Here is a 22,273-nt window from a genome sequence, read left to right as displayed (position 1 = left end):
CTATTTATCCCTACTCTTCTTTAACTCGGCATACCTTACCCATGTCTTCAAGCAGATTATTTTGTGTATTACCCTTTTCTCAGCAATTTTCTAGCATTTGTTTTATTTAGGATGAGCACTGGGTTACCAGATTTCAGATGTCATGATGTGAAAAACATACATACCCGGAAAAAAAATTAAGTTAAGTTAAGACGCACTGGTAACGTGTAGGTTTTGCTGTTAAGTTATACTCCATTGTGATTTTACACACCATGTGAGGGATGAATGTTTATAAATTGCAGAGGTACAGGAAGTTTTGTTCTTTCTAGATCAGCTACCATTGGTCTGTTGTGTGGTCACTGGTCATTTCTGAACAAAAATGTTTTTGACATGAAAATCTAAAGTAATGAGCATACTGAGGATGGTATATAAGTAATTATCGTAAATGAGCCGTGCAAATGATATGAATTTGCCTACTTTCCCTTGTACCAAAAGGAAGAAGGGGAAAACACGTTAAAAGCACTGAATAGTGCATTTATTTAAGCTCTTCTGTTTCATTAAATAATGGAAATTGAAAATCACTTGGTTTCTAACAGTGAAATACTATATGGTAATTTAAACATTTTGACGGAACTACAGATTCAAATCAGCACAAGTTCATGTTCATGTGTACTCTCTCTCTCTCTCTCTCTCTCTCTCTCTCTCTCTCTCTCTCTCTCTCTCTCTCTCTCTCTCTCTCTCTCTCTCTCTCTCTCTCTCTCTCTCTCTCTCTCTCTCTCTCTCTCTCTCTCTCTCTCTCTCTCTCTCTCTCTCTCTCTCTCTCTCTCTCTCTCTCTCTCTCTGTGTGTGTGTGTGTGTGTGTGCATAACAGAGTCGTACTCTACTTTCTATTGTGCATATTTAAGTCTCTTCGATCTATGGGAACTGGATAACGTGTACTTACATTAACCTTATCATGTAAAAGAAAACAATTTTTTTTATAATCTTTGCAAACACTTTTGTGATTATGAAATTGGCTTCTTTGAAATATTGAAATCATCAAACATTGCTAAGTATAATTATAAATTGATTCTACATGCAGTATATGTAGTTCAATTTTATCTCAGGTTCTTTACATTTACTCTCCTTTCTTCTTTATATATGACATCCTTTGACATGGGTATTTTCATTCGACGAATCAAGACAAGTAACCCGCACCTACCCGGTCTTATGGAGACCCATGGTGGTTGATCTTTTGGTCACTAGGTGGCTCTGCAGTCAGTGATAGGGACCAAGGATGAATTCGTATTATCTTATACAGTAGTTGACCATATTGGCATATATAAGTATGTATATATATATACACATATACATATACATATATAAACATAGATACATGCATACACAGACGTGACACACACACGCACACACACACACACACCATTGGAAATTGGAAAATAATTGGTTTAACAGTTCAAGCTAAATCAAAGCATACGGAGTTAATGATAAGATTGTTAAATTGATAATGAAAATCTTATATCGTTAGAAATATGATATTCTCTTTATATATAATTCATGACTGCATTTCTGTTTGTCAGATCCTATCTCATTATTGGGCCTCTTTCCTATGAAAAAATCACCATATGGAAGAGTCGAACCGAAAAAGATATTTAGAAGAAATTGTTCAAACTCTTTGCATTTTTTTCTCTTTTTTTTAAATCACCTAGTCATATACAATACAATAGTATATCATCAGATCCTATCTCATTATTGCGCCTCTTTCCTATGAACAATTCACCATATGGAAGAGTCGAACCGAAAAAGATATTTAGAAGAAATTGTTCAAACTCTATGCATTTTTTTTTTTTTATCATTATTTTAAATCACCTAGTCATATACAATAAAATAGGTTATCTTCAAATTAAAGAAATCTCCATTTTCTATCACACACTCAATTTGGTAGTAAGACATATGCTCAATAGATGGCGGAAAATTCACTCTCGTCACGCCATCAACCTCTTACTAGAGTTTCCACATTTTATCGCAAGTGTGTGTATGGAAGGCAACAAACACACGTGTGGTTGTTGTGGACTGTGTGATAAGTTAATGAATTTCTAATACGGCAAAAATGGTGAAACAAAGTAAGTACTTCATGTGGATGAGTCGTTGTTGTAGTTGTGTGTGAGTGTTACGTTCTCTTGTGTCTCAGGTAGAGTGCTTTCTATTTATTACTTTCCTAGACGGAGGTTTCTAGAAATCGGTGGAACAGCCTATGGATAAATCATATTTTCTACCATTTTGCCGTGAATTTTCACTATTTTTTGCTGTGACTGGAGTGTTTCTGTTCGGCATTAAGTTACTTATGCTTCCTTATTAGTTTATTACCCAATGTAAAGCACCGCAACTTCCCTTTTCGTAACTGAATTTAACAGTTCTTACTTTAAGGCCTTATGTTAAGCTTCGCGACTTCCCTTTTCGTTACTGAATTTAACAGTTCTTATTTTAAAGCCTTAAGTCGCCTAGAAATGGATTTCTTGTGACTTGTAACTATCCATTATAATTTGTTAGTCAGTGTTGCCCAGCTGTGGTATTGGCATCAAGTCATCCCCAGTCTCTGTATCTTTATACCACAAGGAAAGGGGCTGACATAGCTCCACCACATATAATGTGGCAGGTAATTTTTCAGAATACCTTTGCACAATGGGTTGTGACCATTCTGATATCAATGGACTTTTACTATGCAAATTTATTGAATTTATACCACATAATCCCCCCCTACCATTAGTGACAATCTTGGGCCAGATAACAGGGGAGGGCATGAAAGGTACCAGGGAAACTGCAGGGTAAAATATAAATATAATACAGTAAATATGTAACTATAGTAATAATACACAATGAATAAGCCACTGCTCCCTCCTGGGGGCTGCTGTCCCTAACTCCCATCCTGGACACAGAATCCACAGTTAATATGGTTAATGTTACCGAGAGTGATGCACAGAGATAGAGGAAAATGGACACTTCCATTTTATAAAGCATAATGAATAGATTAAGAAGCAATATAGGTACATCTGCAGTGGCCTCATATTTACCGGGAAATGACGAAAATAGCCACAACACCCTCACAGAGTTCTTAATCCTGTGTATTCAGAGTGCTAGTAAAGGAAGGGTGCCCTTCAGTCTAGGGAATAAATAGAAGGTAGAAAAGGTTAGGTTTTTATTTTGGGTTCTCATGATATTTTGTATTTTGGACTTCATCTCTGGAGGGTGCATCGCTCTTTATAACAAATACAGATATAGTCATAAACAACATAGGTACAACTGCTGCAGCCTCGTATTTACTGCGAAATGATGGAAAATATCCACTGCATATCACTGCTTAGAGACAAGTCCACAACATCCTAACATAGCCAAAAATCTTATTATTGCAGTTTCTTTAAGTTGGGACTAAGTGCTAATAAAAGTTGAATCCATTGACACCAAAATCATCGCAACCGATTATGTGAAGGGATTGTAATAAATTACCACTGTGTCACAGTAGAGCTTCTAGATCACTTAGGTAAATTTGTGTGGTTACATGTTGGAGATTAGGTCCACACAAGTTTGGAATCTTGAGAGTTTCATGAGCTGATTGTGGTGTTTTTATGCATTTTGCTTTACCCTGCCATTTCCATGATGTAGTCATACCCTCCAATCTTGATTTGTAGTATCACATCAAGATTGTTGGTATTGTTTGTGATGGGAATGATAATTAGATTCTTTCTTATCATACAAGAATAAATTTCATAATATATAAATTATCTCTGAAGACATGTTATTCATACACAAAATATTTACCACAGTTGGGACTAATTGTTAAGAAAGTGACTGTGCCCCCCAATTATTCCAATCGACAATGCTAGGGATCCACAAACATGGCCCAGAGAACTCAGAGAAACTCAGTCAAGCACATCAGGATATTTTCCTGCTTTCTTTTCACTGTCAATAGGAGGTGGGAAGTATGAAAAAGTTTCCCTTTCTTTTTGTGTCCCTTCATATCCCTGAGCCAATCATGCAAGCATTTTTCCCCTCCACTGTTTATTTTTCATTTGTTGAATGAACATAGTAAATTTGATATAATGTATGGCATATACCCCCCACTATAAATACCTCCATTCATCTGTTTCTTGGTTACCCCAGAGTCCCTCTGGAATAATTATATAAGATTATAATTATATTAAAATTTTGATTATAATTATATTAGTCCTGCCTCTTTTAACTATGAGTGAACATAGGATATATATATATATATATATATATATATATATATATATATATATATATATATATAATGTTTCTCTCTTTATTCCCCTATTTCTCTCTCTCCCCTCTCCTCTCTCCTTTCACTCCTCTTACCCCCCCCCCCCCCTGCCTTCCACATCTCTGCCTTCCCTTTTCTCTCCAATTTCTATGGCAGCAGTAACTCATAATTTTGGTGTACTGCTGGTTGATTAATATGTGACATTCCAGCAAATACTATATATATTTTGTAGTTGCCAAAGATAATCATTGTGTTTGGTGAAAATTCATTACCTTTGTATGGCTGGATAGCAAGGTAAAACCAAAGGATTGCAGTTTGTATTGGTTACTTATATGTATTTTATTTTTCTTTCCATTCTAGGTGGAAAAGACAGCAAAATAAAAATGCACCCTCCTGTGGTTAATTCTAATGGCCAGTGTGAACTCAGACCACCAGCGTTTTTGAGCAATGATGATGAAGATGAAGACCCCAATGAATTTCCTGGTGTCGTTGATTTGAACACTGTGTATGCTAATATGTCCAACACTGAGTTTGGTCCAGGTACCATTAATTCAGATGATGAGTATGCAGAAGACAGTGATGAGGTAATTTATGTTGTGAATTGATTATTATGTAATTTACATTCTGCAAGTGTATGTATTAGTATCATAAGATGGCATAATGTCAACCTGATAGTCAGGGCTTGTCAATAAAGTTTGTAGTGATGCCAATGCAGTATTTAAAACAAAAGATTGTGTACCATTTTTAAGATTTGGTTCTCCATTTACTTGATTCTAAAGAAGAGAAATATTATAAATTGTACATTATCCATAAGAGGTATAAAGAGTGGTGTATTTTGAAAAAAATGAAAATAGTATTGACATTCATGATTATACAATCAGTTCTATAATAAAATGAAATTAGACTTTAAATTTTTTTTGTTAATGCATTGTTTATTAATCATTGTAGAATATAAAGCGACAAAGTCAACCACACTTGAGCAGTGTCAATGGTCTGTTGAATGAAAATAATTACTTTTTGCAGGATAACCTCAAGATTGCAGATGTAGAAGGTGCCACAGACTTCTTCGCAGGTTTCAAGACCAATTACAAGTACAGTGATACATGGGATACAATTATCAGTTATCTAAAACCCAAGACAACTGTAGATGTAAAAAGTACTGTTGCCAAGGTCGTACAACGAGAGAAGGAGGAAAAGAAGGTAAGCAAGTGGGTTTTGGTGATGAGAAAAGTGAAGAGGGTAATGATGGAATAGCTTGTGAGAATTTTGAAGGTATTCATGTTTAAGACTGTGTATGATTTATTAATTTATTCAAGTATTATAAATGAATTATTGCACATAGTGCATAGGCACCACTGAGTCAGTCACTAGTCTGACTTTTGGAAATATTTTATTTGATTTATGTTACTATTAGTAATAATTATAATGTCACTGATGATAATAATAACAGCATTGATATTAGTAGTATTAGAAGAAAAATTAAATCTGGTTGCATCACAGCAATCACTTAACCAAAAATCTGGGCATTTGGCTTGCGTGAGCGGCCACTCTTGCGGGTGACGGCTTGTATGCCGGGTACACACAAACAGGTCTGCCATTTTCCAATGTCCATATTTGCCATTTAATTTTCATTGTTCAGATGGTAATAGACTGTTTTGTGCTCAGACTCCATATCATCTCTCTAGGTCGTCTAGAACTCAGTGCAAGAAAAACAGAAATATGTAACACTATTATTTGTCATTTTTTTTTTGCAATCTTTAATTTTCTGTAATTCAACATGCATTGCTGGTCACAGTGCCAGGAATATGATGCTAAGCATGGAAATAGCATCCTCCATGGAGCTTGTGCTTTTCCAGCCATGGGTCATGGACATTACGTTCCACACTCGTATATTGATGGGAATAATGCAAAATTGCCATATGAGTCTAATCAACCTCCTAAGAGGTTTGTGCACTTATGGAGAGTCTTTCCCATCACCCCGGCCTTCAGCCAAAATGCTCATGTCACCTGGCCTACAACCAGATTTTCCCGTAACAGCAGGTTCACGTCACCCAGATAGATTTTTAAAAAATTTATTTATTTATATATTTATTTATTTTTTCAATAATTTTGGAAACATAATTGCTCTGAATTTCAGATAAGGAAGCAGGCAAAAAAGGACAATAATATAGAAGATGAAGGTTCCAGCTCAGATTCAGATCTAGACATAGGAGGTGATAATGAATATGACCTGGATATTGGTAAGTTTACTAATAGTACTATTTGATGACTTCTTACTATGATTATGATGACGATGATACCTGTAAGAGGCTTTCTTGTTCTGATAGATACTCCTACTAATCTTTTGAAAGCAATGATAGGTTATACAGCATTGACTTTGTGTTGTCATTATAAAAGTTCAAAAAGTACGGCACACAGGGATAAGTAAGCTCGTTATGAATAAGTCCAATGTCTCTGGTTCAGTGCACTGGCCAAAGTGATAGCCTTGGCTGGAGATATTCACATGAGGGCAAGTGGATCCCTTCTTGCTTGATTAGTTGTGGTCAGGTCACTTTGGCAGTATGAGGCACTTGGGTTGATGGCAGTTTTAGGGTATGATTAATGTCCATGTGATATCTAGGCAGAATGCTGGTACACATGGAGCCCACATGGTGACATGCTAGGTGGGATGTTATTAAACCACATGCCTGGGTGCTTTATGGCAGTTATACCACCACTAGCCCCACACAACCTCCACACTGCCACCACTGCCTCTATTGCCACTGCAACTGCCACCATCACCACCCATGTATTTATTTAGTTATACAAGTATTTACCTGTACTTTAGTAGATTTAGTGAATGAAGTTTTAATTATGGAAAGACAAAGTGTAGTAATAGCAAACAAAACCTCTCTTTTGCAGACAAGTTGAGACTAAAGGACAGTGAAGCCAGACGAATGGAGAGGCTGAAGACATCACAAAAGAAGGAAAAAAAAACTCCAGAGGAGATTGAGTATGAGTATGAGTATGAGTATGAGTATGAGTATGAGTATGAGTATGAGTATGAGTATGAGTATGAGTATGAGTATGAGTATGAGTATGAGTATGAGTATGAGTATGAGTATGAGTATGAGTATGAGTATGAGTATGAGTATGAGTATGAGTATGAGTATGAGTATGAGTATGAGTATGAGTATGAGTATGAGTATGAGTATGAGTATGAGTATGAGTATGAGTATGAGTATGAGTATGAGTATGAGTATGAGTATGAGTATGAGTATGAGTATGAGTATGAGTATGAGTATGAGTATGAGTATGAGTATGAGTATGAGTATGAGTATGAGTATGAGTATGAGTATGAGTATGAGTATGAGTATGAGTATGAGTATGAGTATGAGTATGAGTATGAGTATGAGTATGAGTATGAGTATGAGTATGAGTATGAGTATGAGTATGAGTATGAGTATGAGTATGAGTATGAGTATGAGTATGAGTATGAGTATGAGTATGAGTATGAGTATGAGTATGAGTATGAGTATGAGTATGAGTATGAGTATGAGTATGAGTATGAGTATGAGTATGAGTATGAGTATGAGTATGAGTATGAGTATGAGTATGAGTATGAGTATGAGTATGAGTATGAGTATGAGTATGAGTATGAGTATGAGTATGAGTATGAGTATGAGTATGAGTATGAGTATGAGTATGAGTATGAGTATGAGTATGAGTATGAGTATGAGTATGAGTATGAGTATGAGTATGAGTATGAGTATGAGTATGAGTATGAGTATGAGTATGAGTATGAGTATGAGTATGAGTATGAGTATGAGTATGAGTATGAGTATGAGTATGAGTATGAGTATGAGTATGAGTATGAGTATGAGTATGAGTATGAGTATGAGTATGAGTATGAGTATGAGTATGAGTATGAGTATGAGTATGAGTATGAGTATGAGTATGAGTATGAGTATGAGTATGAGTATGAGTATGAGTATGAGTATGAGTATGAGTATGAGTATGAGTATGAGTATGAGTATGAGTATGAGTATGAGTATGAGTATGAGTATGAGTATGAGTATGAGTATGAGTATGAGTATGAGTATGAGTATGAGTATGAGTATGAGTATGAGTATGAGTATGAGTATGAGTATGAGTATGAGTATGAGTATGAGTATGAGTATGAGTATGAGTATGAGTATGAGTATGAGTATGAGTATGAGTATGAGTATGAGTATGAGTATGAGTATGAGTATGAGTATGAGTATGAGTATGAGTATGAGTATGAGTATGAGTATGAGTATGAGTATGAGTATGAGTATGAGTATGAGTATGAGTATGAGTATGAGTATGAGTATGAGTATGAGTATGAGTATGAGTATGAGTATGAGTATGAGTATGAGTATGAGTATGAGTATGAGTATGAGTATGAGTATGAGTATGAGTATGAGTATGAGTATGAGTATGAGTATGAGTATGAGTATGAGTATGAGTATGAGTATGAGTATGAGTATGAGTATGAGTATGAGTATGAGTATGAGTATGAGTATGAGTATGAGTATGAGTATGAGTATGAGTATGAGTATGAGTATGAGTATGAGTATGAGTATGAGTATGAGTATGAGTATGAGTATGAGTATGAGTATGAGTATGAGTATGAGTATGAGTATGAGTATGAGTATGAGTATGAGTATGAGTATGAGTATGAGTATGAGTATGAGTATGAGTATGAGTATGAGTATGAGTATGAGTATGAGTATGAGTATGAGTATGAGTATGAGTATGAGTATGAGTATGAGTATGAGTATGAGTATGAGTATGAGTATGAGTATGAGTATGAGTATGAGTATGAGTATGAGTATGAGTATGAGTATGAGTATGAGTATGAGTATGAGTATGAGTATGAGTATGAGTATGAGTATGAGTATGAGTATGAGTATGAGTATGAGTATGAGTATGAGTATGAGTATGAGTATGAGTATGAGTATGAGTATGAGTATGAGTATGAGTATGAGTATGAGTATGAGTATGAGTATGAGTATGAGTATGAGTATGAGTATGAGTATGAGTATGAGTATGAGTATGAGTATGAGTATGAGTATGAGTATGAGTATGAGTATGAGTATGAGTATGAGTATGAGTATGAGTATGAGTATGAGTATGAGTATGAGTATGAGTATGAGTATGAGTATGAGTATGAGTATGAGTATGAGTATGAGTATGAGTATGAGTATGAGTATGAGTATGAGTATGAGTATGAGTATGAGTATGAGTATGAGTATGAGTATGAGTATGAGTATGAGTATGAGTATGAGTATGAGTATGAGTATGAGTATGAGTATGAGTATGAGTATGAGTATGAGTATGAGTATGAGTATGAGTATGAGTATGAGTATGAGTATGAGTATGAGTATGAGTATGAGTATGAGTATGAGTATGAGTATGAGTATGAGTATGAGTATGAGTATGAGTATGAGTATGAGTATGAGTATGAGTATGAGTATGAGTATGAGTATGAGTATGAGTATGAGTATGAGTATGAGTATGAGTATGAGTATGAGTATGAGTATGAGTATGAGTATGAGTATGAGTATGAGTATGAGTATGAGTATGAGTATGAGTATGAGTATGAGTATGAGTATGAGTATGAGTATGAGTATGAGTATGAGTATGAGTATGAGTATGAGTATGAGTATGAGTATGAGTATGAGTATGAGTATGAGTATGAGTATGAGTATGAGTATGAGTATGAGTATGAGTATGAGTATGAGTATGAGTATGAGTATGAGTATGAGTATGAGTATGAGTATGAGTATGAGTATGAGTATGAGTATGAGTATGAGTATGAGTATGAGTATGAGTATGAGTATGAGTATGAGTATGAGTATGAGTATGAGTATGAGTATGAGTATGAGTATGAGTATGAGTATGAGTATGAGTATGAGTATGAGTATGAGTATGAGTATGAGTATGAGTATGAGTATGAGTATGAGTATGAGTATGAGTATGAGTATGAGTATGAGTATGAGTATGAGTATGAGTATGAGTATGAGTATGAGTATGAGTATGAGTATGAGTATGAGTATGAGTATGAGTATGAGTATGAGTATGAGTATGAGTATGAGTATGAGTATGAGTATGAGTATGAGTATGAGTATGAGTATGAGTATGAGTATGAGTATGAGTATGAGTATGAGTATGAGTATGAGTATGAGTATGAGTATGAGTATGAGTATGAGTATGAGTATGAGTATGAGTATGAGTATGAGTATGAGTATGAGTATGAGTATGAGTATGAGTATGAGTATGAGTATGAGTATGAGTATGAGTATGAGTATGAGTATGAGTATGAGTATGAGTATGAGTATGAGTATGAGTATGAGTATGAGTATGAGTATGAGTATGAGTATGAGTATGAGTATGAGTATGAGTATGAGTATGAGTATGAGTATGAGTATGAGTATGAGTATGAGTATGAGTATGAGTATGAGTATGAGTATGAGTATGAGTATGAGTATGAGTATGAGTATGAGTATGAGTATGAGTATGAGTATGAGTATGAGTATGAGTATGAGTATGAGTATGAGTATGAGTATGAGTATGAGTATGAGTATGAGTATGAGTATGAGTATGAGTATGAGTATGAGTATGAGTATGAGTATGAGTATGAGTATGAGTATGAGTATGAGTATGAGTATGAGTATGAGTATGAGTATGAGTATGAGTATGAGTATGAGTATGAGTATGAGTATGAGTATGAGTATGAGTATGAGTATGAGTATGAGTATGAGTATGAGTATGAGTATGAGTATGAGTATGAGTATGAGTATGAGTATGAGTATGAGTATGAGTATGAGTATGGGTGTGTGTGTATGTGTATGTGTATGTGTATGTGTATGTGTATGTGTATGTGTATGTGTATGTGTATGTGTATGTGTATAACTAGTGTGAATGTTTTCAAAACAAATTTTTGCTGATTGTTCAGTGCCCCATACTAATAGCAGAAAATAAAATTCAGTCGATCACATTCTCTAGATAGTAATGTTACCTAATTTTCATCTGCTATATACTCATGCTCTGAATATCGTAAAAAGAAATTCACTTTTTTATCTTTCTTATGCCTTTTGTTCCATAAAGTAAAATATAAATATAAATCCCTCAAAAAATGAAAAACTGCATCAGTATGGCAGAAAATTGATGAAAGTGTCATTAGAGGTGACTACTTGTTCTAAAACAAGTTTATGTTACATCTGACCCAACATGTTACAGTGAGGTCTTAGAATCCAGCAGCAGCATAATGTTGATGGAAGTATTCAAGTGATAAGCTTTTGCAACCTCTTTTGATTGATATCAACAGGCAGTGCCAAAACTGAATGTTTGATTTTTACTCAGTGACTGCTTAACACTTGGTAAAAATCATTGTAGGCAGCTTGACCAGTAGAAGTTAATCCTCTTGTTATTGTGCCTAAATTTTTTCCTTTAATGATAACAACTTGGTTGATTCTCAGTGAGAATATGTATTCAAAACCAGATACTCCATGGGCACTCCATTCACACACTTCAGGACATTCCCCTTATATTGGATAATTGAAGCCATGGTTGAGGCTTTTGCTGATTGGTTATGGGAAGAATTCTTTTGCAGATTCTTTCCTTCCTTTATTTCATCCAAGTAGATTAGGAAAGGGTCATTAGGATCTTGTATTAAAAAAAGCAAAATGTACATATATCTTCTTTCATCCAGGTATTTGAGGTGACCAAAGAAATGTCAAAATTCACCTCAATCACTGTCGCCCTCTGTGTCGGTGGTCTTGATGTCCAGATCCAAGAACACGCCCTAAGACAGATCCCTGATATTGTCATTGCTACACCAGGACGACTTATCGATCACCTCCTCAACGCTCCAAACTTCCACATGAAGAAAATTGAGGTGAGTCAAGTATTATATAGGATCAGTATAGATGAATATTCAAAATGAAAAGAAGGGAAAATGAATCATATGATGATTTCTGAACCATCATGATCATGATTTTGTAAATGCGTGATGGAAGTGATAATTAATAACGCACTGTGACTGAAACTTCACTTTCTTCCTTACAGATCCTGGTTTTGGATGAAGCTGATCGTATGTTGGAGGAGAATTTTGAAGAACAGATGAGAGAGATCATAAAGCAGTGTGCAACAACCCGTCAGACTATGCTCTTCTCAGCCACAATGACAAGTCAAGTTAGAGAGTTGGCTATTATGTCTCTTAAGGATCCCGTTAAGGTAATAGCCTTTCCATTACAGATTTGATTTATACAGTTATTTGCTTGTTAAATAATTTCTCTTTCTTTCTTTTTCATTCCTTTTTTTTCTCTTTCTCCTTGTCTTTCCATATTTATATTGGCTTTGCTATTTCATACAGTCACACAGTCAAAACAGGAACTGTCCAATCTTGATGCAGTTTCAAAAAAGACTCTGTCTCTCCTTTTTTTGTGTGTGTGTGCATGCGTGTGGGGGTGTGAGTGTGAGTGTGGGTGTGGGTGTGGGTGTGGATGTGGGTGTGGATGTGAGTGTGGGTGTGGATGTGAGTGTGGGTGTGGATGTGAGTGTGGGTGTGGATGTGAGTGTGGGTGTGGATGTGAGTGTGGGTGTGGATGTGAGTGTGGGTGTGATAGAGATAGAGATAGAGATAGAGATATAGAGATATAGAGATATAGAGATATAGAGAGATAGAGAGATAGAGAGATAGAGAGATAGAGAGATAGAGAGATAGAGAGATAGAGAGATAGAGAGAGAGAGAGAGAGAGAGAGAGAGAGAGAGAGAGAGAGAGAGAGAGAGAGAGAGAGAGAGAGAGAGAGAGAGAGAGAGAGAGAGAGAGAGAGAGAGAGAGAGAGAAAATATGGGTTGCTTATATATTTCTAGAATTGTATATCATTTCCAGGTCTTTATAAACAACAACACAGATGTGGCACAGAATCTTCGACAAGAGTTTGTTCATATTCATAAAGGACAATCAAATTTACGTAATGCAGTCTTAGTTTACCTGGTCCTCCGTTGCTTCAAAACAAATACAATTATCTTCACTCCAACTAAGGTAAGCAGAACAACAGTAATATTTGAATGGCTTGTATGGCTAGATTTAAACTATCTGACTGGATATCAAAAAAGTTATAAATTCTGTTCTAGCCAATATATTCTTTTAAAATTTTGTCATTGCAGGTCTTAGCACATCACATACATATTTTACTCACAACCTTTGGAGTAGATTCTGGAGAACTTCATGGTGACCTCAAGCAAACAGACCGTGTTCTAGCCCTCAAAAATTTCAAGGATGGGAAAATCGATGCTCTAGTTGCTACTGATGTTGCTGCTCGTGGTCTTGACATTGCAGGAGTCCAAACAGTAAGTTCTTATGATTTTTCTCTTTATTACGAGCAGTGGTAGAGTTTAGAAGTGTACCGTATAAATCCTGTTTAAATTATACAGTGGCTGTATAATTTGTGAGGTTTAGTTTAGAATGTTAGAAAGTTACATATTTGACCTGTTTATATATAGTACATTAGGCTAGAAAGTTATTATATACTCTAAATATATTTATGTAGAATGAATATCAAATATGCAGACAAGAAGATAAAACAACCAGTACAATACAGATGTTGCAGTTGACATTACTGACTTTGATACTACAAAATTTTGTTCCTTCCTAACCAGATCTAAGAGTAACTTTATCATCTCTCATAGTCAGGAATGATAATGAGAATTGAATCATTAAAAAATAAGATTTTATGAAGGCACAATATTTTTCTCTTTTAACCCAATGGCGACGGGTCACGGCTATCGCCGTCATAACAATACGCACGATGTGAGGCGTGCGGCTGTCCACAGCGGCGCCGCGCCAAAACGCCCCGAGGCAATGATTCAGCTTGATGTACCGATATCACGCGCTCAGAGTCGGCGCGCTGCCGCCGTTCGCCAGAGCGTAGAGTTTTTTTTAATTTGCTATACCCGGCGCCATTGGGTTAAATGTTTGACAGTATATTTTCATTTTGTAGTTATTATTATTTTAGATATTATAATAATATGACTATTTCTTCCAGGTCATCAATTACACTGTACCAGCAATATACAGCCGTTATGTTCATCGTGTTGGTCGTACTGCAAGAGCTGGACGGTGTGGTCGTTCTGTCAGTATTGTTGGGGACAAAGAATTCAAAATGTTGAAAGATATTAGAAAATTATCCAAAACACCATTATATGAAAGAGTGCTAGACAAAAGTAAGGCATCCTCTTTTTTTGTTATTGTAGTTGTTAGGGCTTGTTTCCCATGTATGTGGTCAAGGCCTGCAGCAATATGTGTGTTGTAATATAAAATAGCTAATGTTTTAGGCCCTTTGATAGGCTTTGGTGTTTTTGTAAGTTTCCAGATACACTACAGTATTTTCAAGCCAATAATAAAATTGCAGAGCTTGCATATTGACATATAGTAGTTTATAGACATATTTCTCTTTCTTTGTATTTAAGAAAAAAATAATGTGTTTCTTCCACCAGAGATTCTCACAAAGGTACATGCCAAGTTGATCAAAATGAAGCCAGTCATCCAGAAAGTCTTCGAAGAAGAAGAGGTTGACAAGCAGTTGCGGAAAGTAGAGAACACCATCGATGCCATAGAGAAAAGGCTAGAGCATCCAGAGCGTGAGAGAGTCTGGATGGATAGCAAGGATGGTAAACCTATGAGCAAAAACAAGAAACGTAAGTGGACACACAGAACACATGAGTACTTTCATTTTCCCTCTTTTTTTATTCTTTCTTTTTTTCTTTCTTTGGGCATGTCCAATTTAATGAGTATGCATGTTGGGCAGAGATGACTCCAGAAGGACTAAATCACTGAGAAATCAGTTGATATACCTATGTGATCTCACTTATTTACTCTCTTCCTTGATTTCTGAGAATATTAAGAATTTTTTTTTACCATTGATATTGTTAATATCATTATGATAATCATAATGCCAGTAATATTAACAATAACAAAAATATGAATAATAATAAAAAAAAATCTTGAGATTTATGGAATGGGGTAGTTAGATAAGGTTAGGTAAATCTGCTAATTATCTCTTAGTGACTAACCACTTTTAGAGTCGTCTAAATTCACAAAACAAAACGACTGTAGGAGTGCATGTCCCTAGCACCAATTGGTTCACTGTTCATTCTTCAGGGAGGCTGAAACAAAAGGAAATGATACTGAAGAAGAGGAAGAGTGAAGACGATGAGTCATCACAGCCACTGACAAAGAAGCAGAAGAAGCAGCAGAAGAAGCAGGAGATTGCAAAACTGGTTGGAGGGAAGGCAGGAAAGGGTAAAATGAAAATGAAGTCTCTCCGATGCAGAGATCAGGATGAAGACGGGAAATACAGAGGTAAGCACCTTATGTAAATCTGTGTAAATGCTGTAAGGGTGATTTTATGGCATATTGTTTTTTTCTTTCTTTATCTTTCTTTCATTCTTTTTTTTCTTTCTCTTTGTGTGTGTGTGATTCTGAATGCTAACATACACAATGTCTCCAACAGCACCAGCAGGAAGAGACAGAGACAGAGGTGCCGCAAGATTCAAGAAGAATGACCCACAGGAAGGTGACAAGTCATCCTTCTCTCGGGAATTGACAAGCGTTAGCAGAAAATCCCTCAAGAAATTCCGTGGAACAGGTGCCAGCATGCAAGGCGTGTACAGGTCTCATAAGAGTAAGAAGCCGAGGAAATAGATAGGGGTGTTATTTTTTATTTACTATTTTTTCCCCATTATTTTCTCTTCTTTCTGTTATATAATGGGTTGAGGAAGATCCTTGTTTGTATTTATATGAGGGAGGGGGGATATTGATAGATATATATCTTCATAATTGTTTTCCATGTTTTCATTGTCAGGTGTTGTTATTGATGTTTTAATTGATTTTTTCTTGTTATTTCCTTACATCATTGTTATTTTTCTTATTAATAGTACAACAATGCTGTTTCACTTCTAAATGTAGTATGGCTATTTACACTTGTATCAAGAGTATGGAAAACAGAATGTGCTTTGATTAACAAAGTTCACTTTATATGGCTCCTTTACTGTTTATAAACAACAGGCATTGATCACACTAAAATATAGAAATACTGATATGTCAAAAGCAGTTTCCTGGCTTCCATGGTCATATATTGAATACTGATTTGTATAATCTTTCTGTTTAGAGATATATAAATTATGGTACAATTGTGAGTTTTCAAATTACTTGAAATAATTGGCTTCAGTCCTTTTATTTTATGATCTGTATTCCATAATTTTTTTTACTATGTTATCCTTTTCAAATATAATAGAAACAGCCATATTTTGAAAAGAAATACAGATTAATAGAAGAAAAAGAAGTTTATCTGAACTGATATTATACATCTACACATAAGAATGTTATTCATGAAATGAATGTATCCTGACGACCATGATGATAATAAATGTGCAGTAACATGCATATTATTTTATTTACCCAAAGTTGTGATTTGTGAATATGCAAAATATCTCATGTCTTTACTGATACAAATATGCACATACCTATGATCCATAGTGGTTCTTATGAGTAACAGATACATGCAAGTGCAATTAATACACTTTCAATCATTATTTGTGAAAATAAAAAAATTATGTAGGACATGAATAAATAGGCTGAAGGTGTTTCCTAGAACACTCTTCTTACTTCTTACATATATCTATATTTTTTTTAGTTTAGAGATCTGGAGGTAAAGTGCTACTAATATAAATGGTGACATTTTAACTCTATAAACAGGGCCAATTCCTCAAAATTTAGCCTTTTTGAAAGAATTATAAATCACTAACAGAGATAAAAAATGTTATTTGAAAAATCACTTTCTATCCATTTCATTTATTCGAAAAGGAAGTAAGCTTTTAGTTGCAAGGCCGATTCTAATGATGATTGCAAAACCTGCCAAGTACTATTATATCTTAGGTTTGTAATTCACCTTTAACTCCTGCAAAAAATGAAAAGTTAATTTGATAATAAAGAGTATCAGTTCCCAGGAACAATCCCCTGATTTCTATATTTGACTAGCAATGTCTTGATATATGTTGAAAGTGTATATGGAGATGAACATTGTAAAATCAATATTTGTAACAAATAAAAAGGCATGGACATTAAATCTGCATTGAATTTCAGTATGTAAAAGGCAAAGATTCTACATATTCACTGGGAAATATTGAACAGTAAGAATTTTAAACAAACTATTATTTATTTGTCATGTACCTTATACCAATGCAAGAAACTGAAAATATGTCTGTGATTCTTGTGACTATATGTGACTAAGCATTTTATAACACTGTATACAATATGCCAAGGGTAAAGGACATTTGGTAATGGGTATACAGGAAGGAAGAGGAGAGAGCAGCTCTAAGTGGAGAGAAAAAACAGAAAAAAACAATGCCAGATCTATCAGGCCTAATGGTAGAGACACTGAAGGTGTGCCATAATATAACCGAAAGAGCCGCCGAGGAAGATAATTGAAAATGCTATGGGGGAGTGTGTTGCTGTCCTCATGGATAACTCGTCTCTTTTTATAACTGAAAAGGTAGCCCGTTACAGTGCGTGAATACAGGTTAATGAAATTGCAGAATGGCTACTAGAATAGAGACTGGGAGATACAGATACTATTGCAGGCATGTAGGTTGGGTTTATAAGGGGCAGAGATAGATTAATCCGTTGTTTTATCTTGAGTCTGGATTGTGGAGGCAGGCTAGAGATGGCGATAAATTGTTTGATGCGTTTTGTGAACTTACAAGAAGCACCATATAATAATGTTTGTGATAAGATGGCCTTTGGGAAGGGACGGCGCATGTACAAAGATAGTGACTGCGATGTTGAAGATGTTCGAGAAGGTGGAGATGATGGTGACAGGCGGTGAAAAATCATCCGGTATACATATGTGTGCATCCCCTCAAACCCTGGCTGTTGTTATTGGGGGGGGGGGGTAGGATTCTAGGACTGAGGCCCAATGTAGAGGATCAACTCTACCTTGGTCCTCAGCCCTCGCCTCTTCATCCCCTTGCCCTGTCCCCTTATCCTAATCGTAAACTATTTTTTACTATTTTCGCCACAATAATTTATCATAATACTCCCTACTCCCTTAACTCCCTCCTCTTCGAACAACCTTTACCTTACACTATACCCCATCAGCTACTCTACCATAGCGCCATATGACCTTTGATGTCATATAGCACTTCCTTACCTAGGGGTTTTGCCCCCAAGCCTTCGCTATCACTATATTTTGAATACGCCGCTAATGACCTTAGATGCTGAGGCGGCATAAATTTTTGATGGATCCCATGCGAGAGGAGAGAAGTGATGAGCAGAGGGTTAAAAGTTAATGGTAGTAATACGAACTAGAAAGTGGATGCAAGGGTTGACCCTTACAGTGGAAGAAGAGTGAAAGGGAGTTCGATTAGGTGTGAGTAATGCAGTGGTTGGGGTGTGCGCAGGTATGCCGTGAAAATATGCTTCCAACAAATAAGAAAACAATTATCTGAGTATGATCAATCTAGGGCAATGAGGAATTTTGTTATTTAGGGGGCAGGGCAGATGGAAACGAAATCTTGACAAACAAGCAAACCAGTCGTAGCTACGAAACGTTTCAATACGCACATACACCCCAGATATTTTGTGGGAACGCATAACAGAGAAGCACTCAAAACTACCAACTGATTTACTAGGTGTAGAAAAACTGAATCAGATCAAATCAACCTTGTACGATAAACCGAAGGAGTCTGCGGAAGAACAAAGGGATAGAGACCGGCAAAGGCCTACGAGACCGACCCCACGAAACCACTGGTCGCAGCAATTCTCAGATGGTTTAAGGTTGATGAAACGGACAGCTTGTTGGTTGAGGTGACACCGAAAGGAACTTTTAAAAGGGTCAGGACGTGTCATGGAATATAGGTGAATTATAGGCCTTTGCCAAGGGAGTGCTCTTAGCTCACCCTGTTCATAAAAAATAAATAAATAGACGCAGATACACAGACCGACAAACAGACAGAGACAGACAGACGAAAGCAAATAGATAAACAGATCAATGAAGATAGACATACAGTCAAAATATGATAAATAGTTCTAAAATACAAGAAAATAAAGAAATATTTGTCATCAACGATCTTAGATGACGGTGCGTATTGTTTTCAATGGTTAAAGAGAGAGAGAGAGAGAGAGAATACACATGAAAAAGGAAGATAGGCAAAAAAAAGTTATTCTTCATTTATCATCGTAATCTCGTTTTTTTTTCAGTCATATCTTCATTTCAATTAATAATTTAGTCATTTCTCTTTTTTTCTCTGTTTTTTTTGTCTCTATCTTTCTCCCGCCTCACCTCTGAACATCTTCCTGATTACGGTGCATTGACTTTATGCAAGCTGTATCTTTCCCTGTGATAACAAAGTCCTTGATGATAACTTTGTAGCGTAGTGTGTGTGTGTGTGTGTGTGTGTGTGTGTGTGTGTGTGTGTGTGTGTGTGTGTGTGTGTGTGTACGCGTGCGTGTGGTGTGTATGTGTGTATGCATAACTGTGAATCGAATACAACTGTAATTCTTTTATAATATCTGTAATTTCCTCAGTCTGCGTTTGAATCAAATGAATCTCATTCTTGTTTTCATTCTGATAAAATGTGTCCAGGTTTGATTTACTATTTTTGTGTTATTGTCTTATTTTTCTTCTTCCTCCTTCTCCCTTTCTCCCTCCCTCTTCATTTCTACTTCTTCGTCTTCTTCTTCTTCTTTTTTTTTTCTTTTTTTTTGTATGTCAAGAGATTTATATTTCAGTCTGCATCTTAGTAGTACTGATAAGAAGTAATCAAAGGTCGTATTCAAGGGCACGAACGCTTACTTTTTATCATATTTTCATAATCCGGTCACTTAGTCTACATTGATTACATTAATTTTCATATTTGACGTACTATATATATCAATCTTTTGGCTGATATTAAATTGTTCCTATTCTGGCAAGTTAGTTTCCATTATGTTAATTTTCACAGCTTGATCACTCTTTGCCGTGCTATATATTACTGTTGTTTGATATTGAATGTTTCTGTATTTAAACCATTGTCAACATTACCTTCAACTCCAAAATTACCCATGCCCTTGTGATATTCTGTTATCATCCTATATACCCTCGAAGTTACAATTATCTTCTTATTCAGTAAATATTAAAATCAATAGTAATAGGGAAACAAAGACAGAGACTACAGGAAATATTTTATTTTATTCCAGCAGAGTATTGGAGATGACAGAAAATGGGCTTAGCCACAGAAAACAAAATAGAAGAGTATAGGCAGATGAGGGCACACAGCAGCGAGGAATGAGTTGCTGTTACGGCGAGGTCCCCTACAGCAGGGAGGCACAGCATAACAGCCTCTTAGACACTACTGCATGCGCGTGGGTGTGTGTGTGAAGAGGAAAGAGCGAGTGCAGCTCATCTACTTGCGGTTGTACACTCTCTTGGCCTTGACGCCTCCGAGGCTCATGGTCTGGAAATGATCGGGGCAATTGCGATCAGTATGATATCATTGCTAAAGATAATAGTTGTTTTGCATAATGCATCTTCTAATGCGGTACTGCTTTGTAACATATGTATTGTATTAACTTTAGGTCTATTGCAGATACTGTATATCTGTGATATTTTGCTGCATCATTATTACATATTGCATTATTTCTTCTTTATAATTATGCTGCTGTTTACAAAAGGACGCGAATCCTCCCCCCCCCCCCCCATAAAACCCTTAAGTAAATAACCAGTTAAGTAAATCACCACAAACAACAAACTTCCGCTACAGATATTCCACTTCAATATACAATAAACAAACGAAAGGAAATGCAGCAGTATCTAACCTGGACGAGGGTGCTGCCAGTGACCTCGACGGAGGCGTCACCTGACTTGCCTCCCATGGACCAGGTTCCCTTCAGGGTGTTGCCAGACTGAGAGAGGTTCACCTGCAGGAGGGAGAGAAGTCTTTAGCACCATGGTTGGAGTTGAAGTCCTGTTTTAGGTGTTGGGTTAAATAGAAAACTTGTAGGTTATGTGGTTTGGCCTTTCTTTGGTATATTTTATAGTATGGTACAGTTCTGAGTTGTATTTTGTTAGTTGAGAAAGACGTGGGGAATTATTAAAGACGACCTATAGTATGTATTCAGGTTAGAGATAACTTATATTGTCAATAGTAAATAATTGCAAACAATGCACGATAATGTTACTATTCTCACCGTGTACTCGATGCCGCCGGGAAGACTAGCCTTGGACACCTCGCCGAGCTTGATGGTGTTGGTGAAGCTCTTGTCGCCAGCAACGGTCTTGATGGTGACAACATTGCCGTTCTGGGATACTTCCAGTACGGGCTTGGCGGCCACCATCTTGGCTACGCTGTCGGCAGGGACACCTGGGTCGGAGGGAGAGGGATGTCTTAGAGAAACTCTTGGAGAAATACAAAAATGAAGGAATAAATATTCAAATCAGTTTAGGCACACTGAAATATTTTCACGAAATCAAGCGGCGAAAAGATCTTTATCCTCAAATTGCAGAGCATGTTACACACAAATAATTTTCTGGACGTTTCAAAATAACACCCGAGCAAAACTTTCATATAGAAGATAACCTAATGCACAAAATATGATTGAAACAGAACTCCAGCAACGACCAGAAGGAACTCACCGACGGCGGAGAGCCACTCGCTGTAGTTCTCATGGGAAGCATACTCGTATGTGCCGGCCAGAGACATGGTTGGAGAGTCGAGGGTGGGCAGTGTTTTTTCAGGTGGTCGAGGTGAAGTGTGAGCTATCACTAGAGATGGACTGGCCGATTCATCTCCTTTTATAGCTTAACTCTTTCCCGGCTGCACACGTGATTGGGATTGCCATGGTTCTCATGAAGATATTGTTTTGGGGGGTTTTCTTTCGAAAGGACGATATACTATTGACTGTGATGTTCCGCTGGGATAAACTTATTTTTCTTGTTTTCGTCTATAGACTTACCAAGAAATAAGTTCAA

At 36.3% G+C, this 22,273-nt stretch overlaps 3 protein-coding genes across 3 annotated transcripts; 2 read left to right on the top strand and 1 right to left on the bottom strand.

Annotated features, from left to right (window-relative positions):
- Positions 1-1,962: 1,962 nt before the first annotated feature.
- LOC125029829 lies at positions 1,963-11,552 on the top strand. Its single transcript, XM_047620004.1, has 6 exons — positions 1,963-2,099; positions 4,616-4,839; positions 5,279-5,455; positions 6,393-6,495; positions 7,157-7,265; positions 11,501-11,552. Exons 1-6 carry the CDS (start codon positions 2,087-2,089, stop codon positions 11,550-11,552), a joined length of 678 nt encoding a protein of 225 aa, XP_047475960.1. The 5' UTR covers positions 1,963-2,086.
- Positions 11,553-11,939: 387 nt separating this feature from the next.
- On the top strand, positions 11,940-16,708 carry LOC125029769 (probable ATP-dependent RNA helicase DDX27). The gene is made up of 8 exons (XM_047619904.1): positions 11,940-12,158; positions 12,329-12,496; positions 13,156-13,308; positions 13,434-13,616; positions 14,312-14,489; positions 14,763-14,963; positions 15,427-15,627; positions 15,779-16,708. Exons 1-8 carry the CDS (start codon positions 11,994-11,996, stop codon positions 15,967-15,969), a joined length of 1,440 nt encoding a protein of 479 aa, XP_047475860.1. The 5' UTR covers positions 11,940-11,993; the 3' UTR covers positions 15,970-16,708.
- Positions 16,709-20,475: 3,767 nt separating this feature from the next.
- LOC125029712 (fatty acid binding protein 1-B.1-like) lies at positions 20,476-22,097 on the bottom strand. Its single transcript, XM_047619790.1, has 4 exons — positions 21,938-22,097; positions 21,493-21,665; positions 21,121-21,222; positions 20,476-20,759 (listed from the first exon to the last, which is right to left on the bottom strand). The coding sequence occupies exons 1-4, from the start codon at positions 22,002-22,004 to the stop codon at positions 20,709-20,711; spliced, it is 393 nt and encodes a 130-aa protein (XP_047475746.1). The 5' UTR covers positions 22,005-22,097; the 3' UTR covers positions 20,476-20,708.
- Between the last annotated feature and the right edge of the window lie 176 nt (positions 22,098-22,273).

This window comes from Penaeus chinensis, chromosome 10 (assembly GCF_019202785.1).
Source record: "Penaeus chinensis breed Huanghai No. 1 chromosome 10, ASM1920278v2, whole genome shotgun sequence".
NCBI classification, from domain to species: Eukaryota; Metazoa; Arthropoda; class Malacostraca; order Decapoda; family Penaeidae; genus Penaeus; species Penaeus chinensis.
Note: the sequence above shows the minus strand (reverse complement) of the source record. Positions and strands in the feature narration are given on the sequence as shown.

Bases quoted from the DNA above. Each gene is read 5' to 3' on its own strand.
- LOC125029829 (XM_047620004.1), top strand. The intron at 5,456-6,392 runs GTAAGCAAGTGG...TCTGAATTTCAG, and splicing joins GAGAGAAGGAGGAAAAGAAG to ATAAGGAAGCAGGCAAAAAA. The intron at 7,266-11,500 runs GTATGAGTATGA...AACATGTTACAG, and splicing joins GAGTATGAGTATGAGTATGA to TGAGGTCTTAGAATCCAGCA.
- LOC125029769 (XM_047619904.1), top strand. From the start codon at position 11,994: ATGTCAAAATTCACCTCAATCACTGTCGCCCTCTGTGTCGGTGGTCTT. The intron at 12,159-12,328 runs GTGAGTCAAGTA...TCTTCCTTACAG, and splicing joins TCCACATGAAGAAAATTGAG to ATCCTGGTTTTGGATGAAGC. The intron at 14,490-14,762 runs GTAAGGCATCCT...TTCTTCCACCAG, and splicing joins TGAAAGAGTGCTAGACAAAA to AGATTCTCACAAAGGTACAT.
- LOC125029712 (XM_047619790.1), bottom strand. From the start codon at position 22,004: ATGTCTCTGGCCGGCACATACGAGTATGCTTCCCATGAGAACTACAGC. The intron at 21,666-21,937 runs GTGAGTTCCTTC...CCTCCGACCCAG, and splicing joins CGAGTGGCTCTCCGCCGTCG to GTGTCCCTGCCGACAGCGTA. The intron at 20,760-21,120 runs GTTAGATACTGC...GATCATTTCCAG, and splicing joins CTGGCAGCACCCTCGTCCAG to ACCATGAGCCTCGGAGGCGT.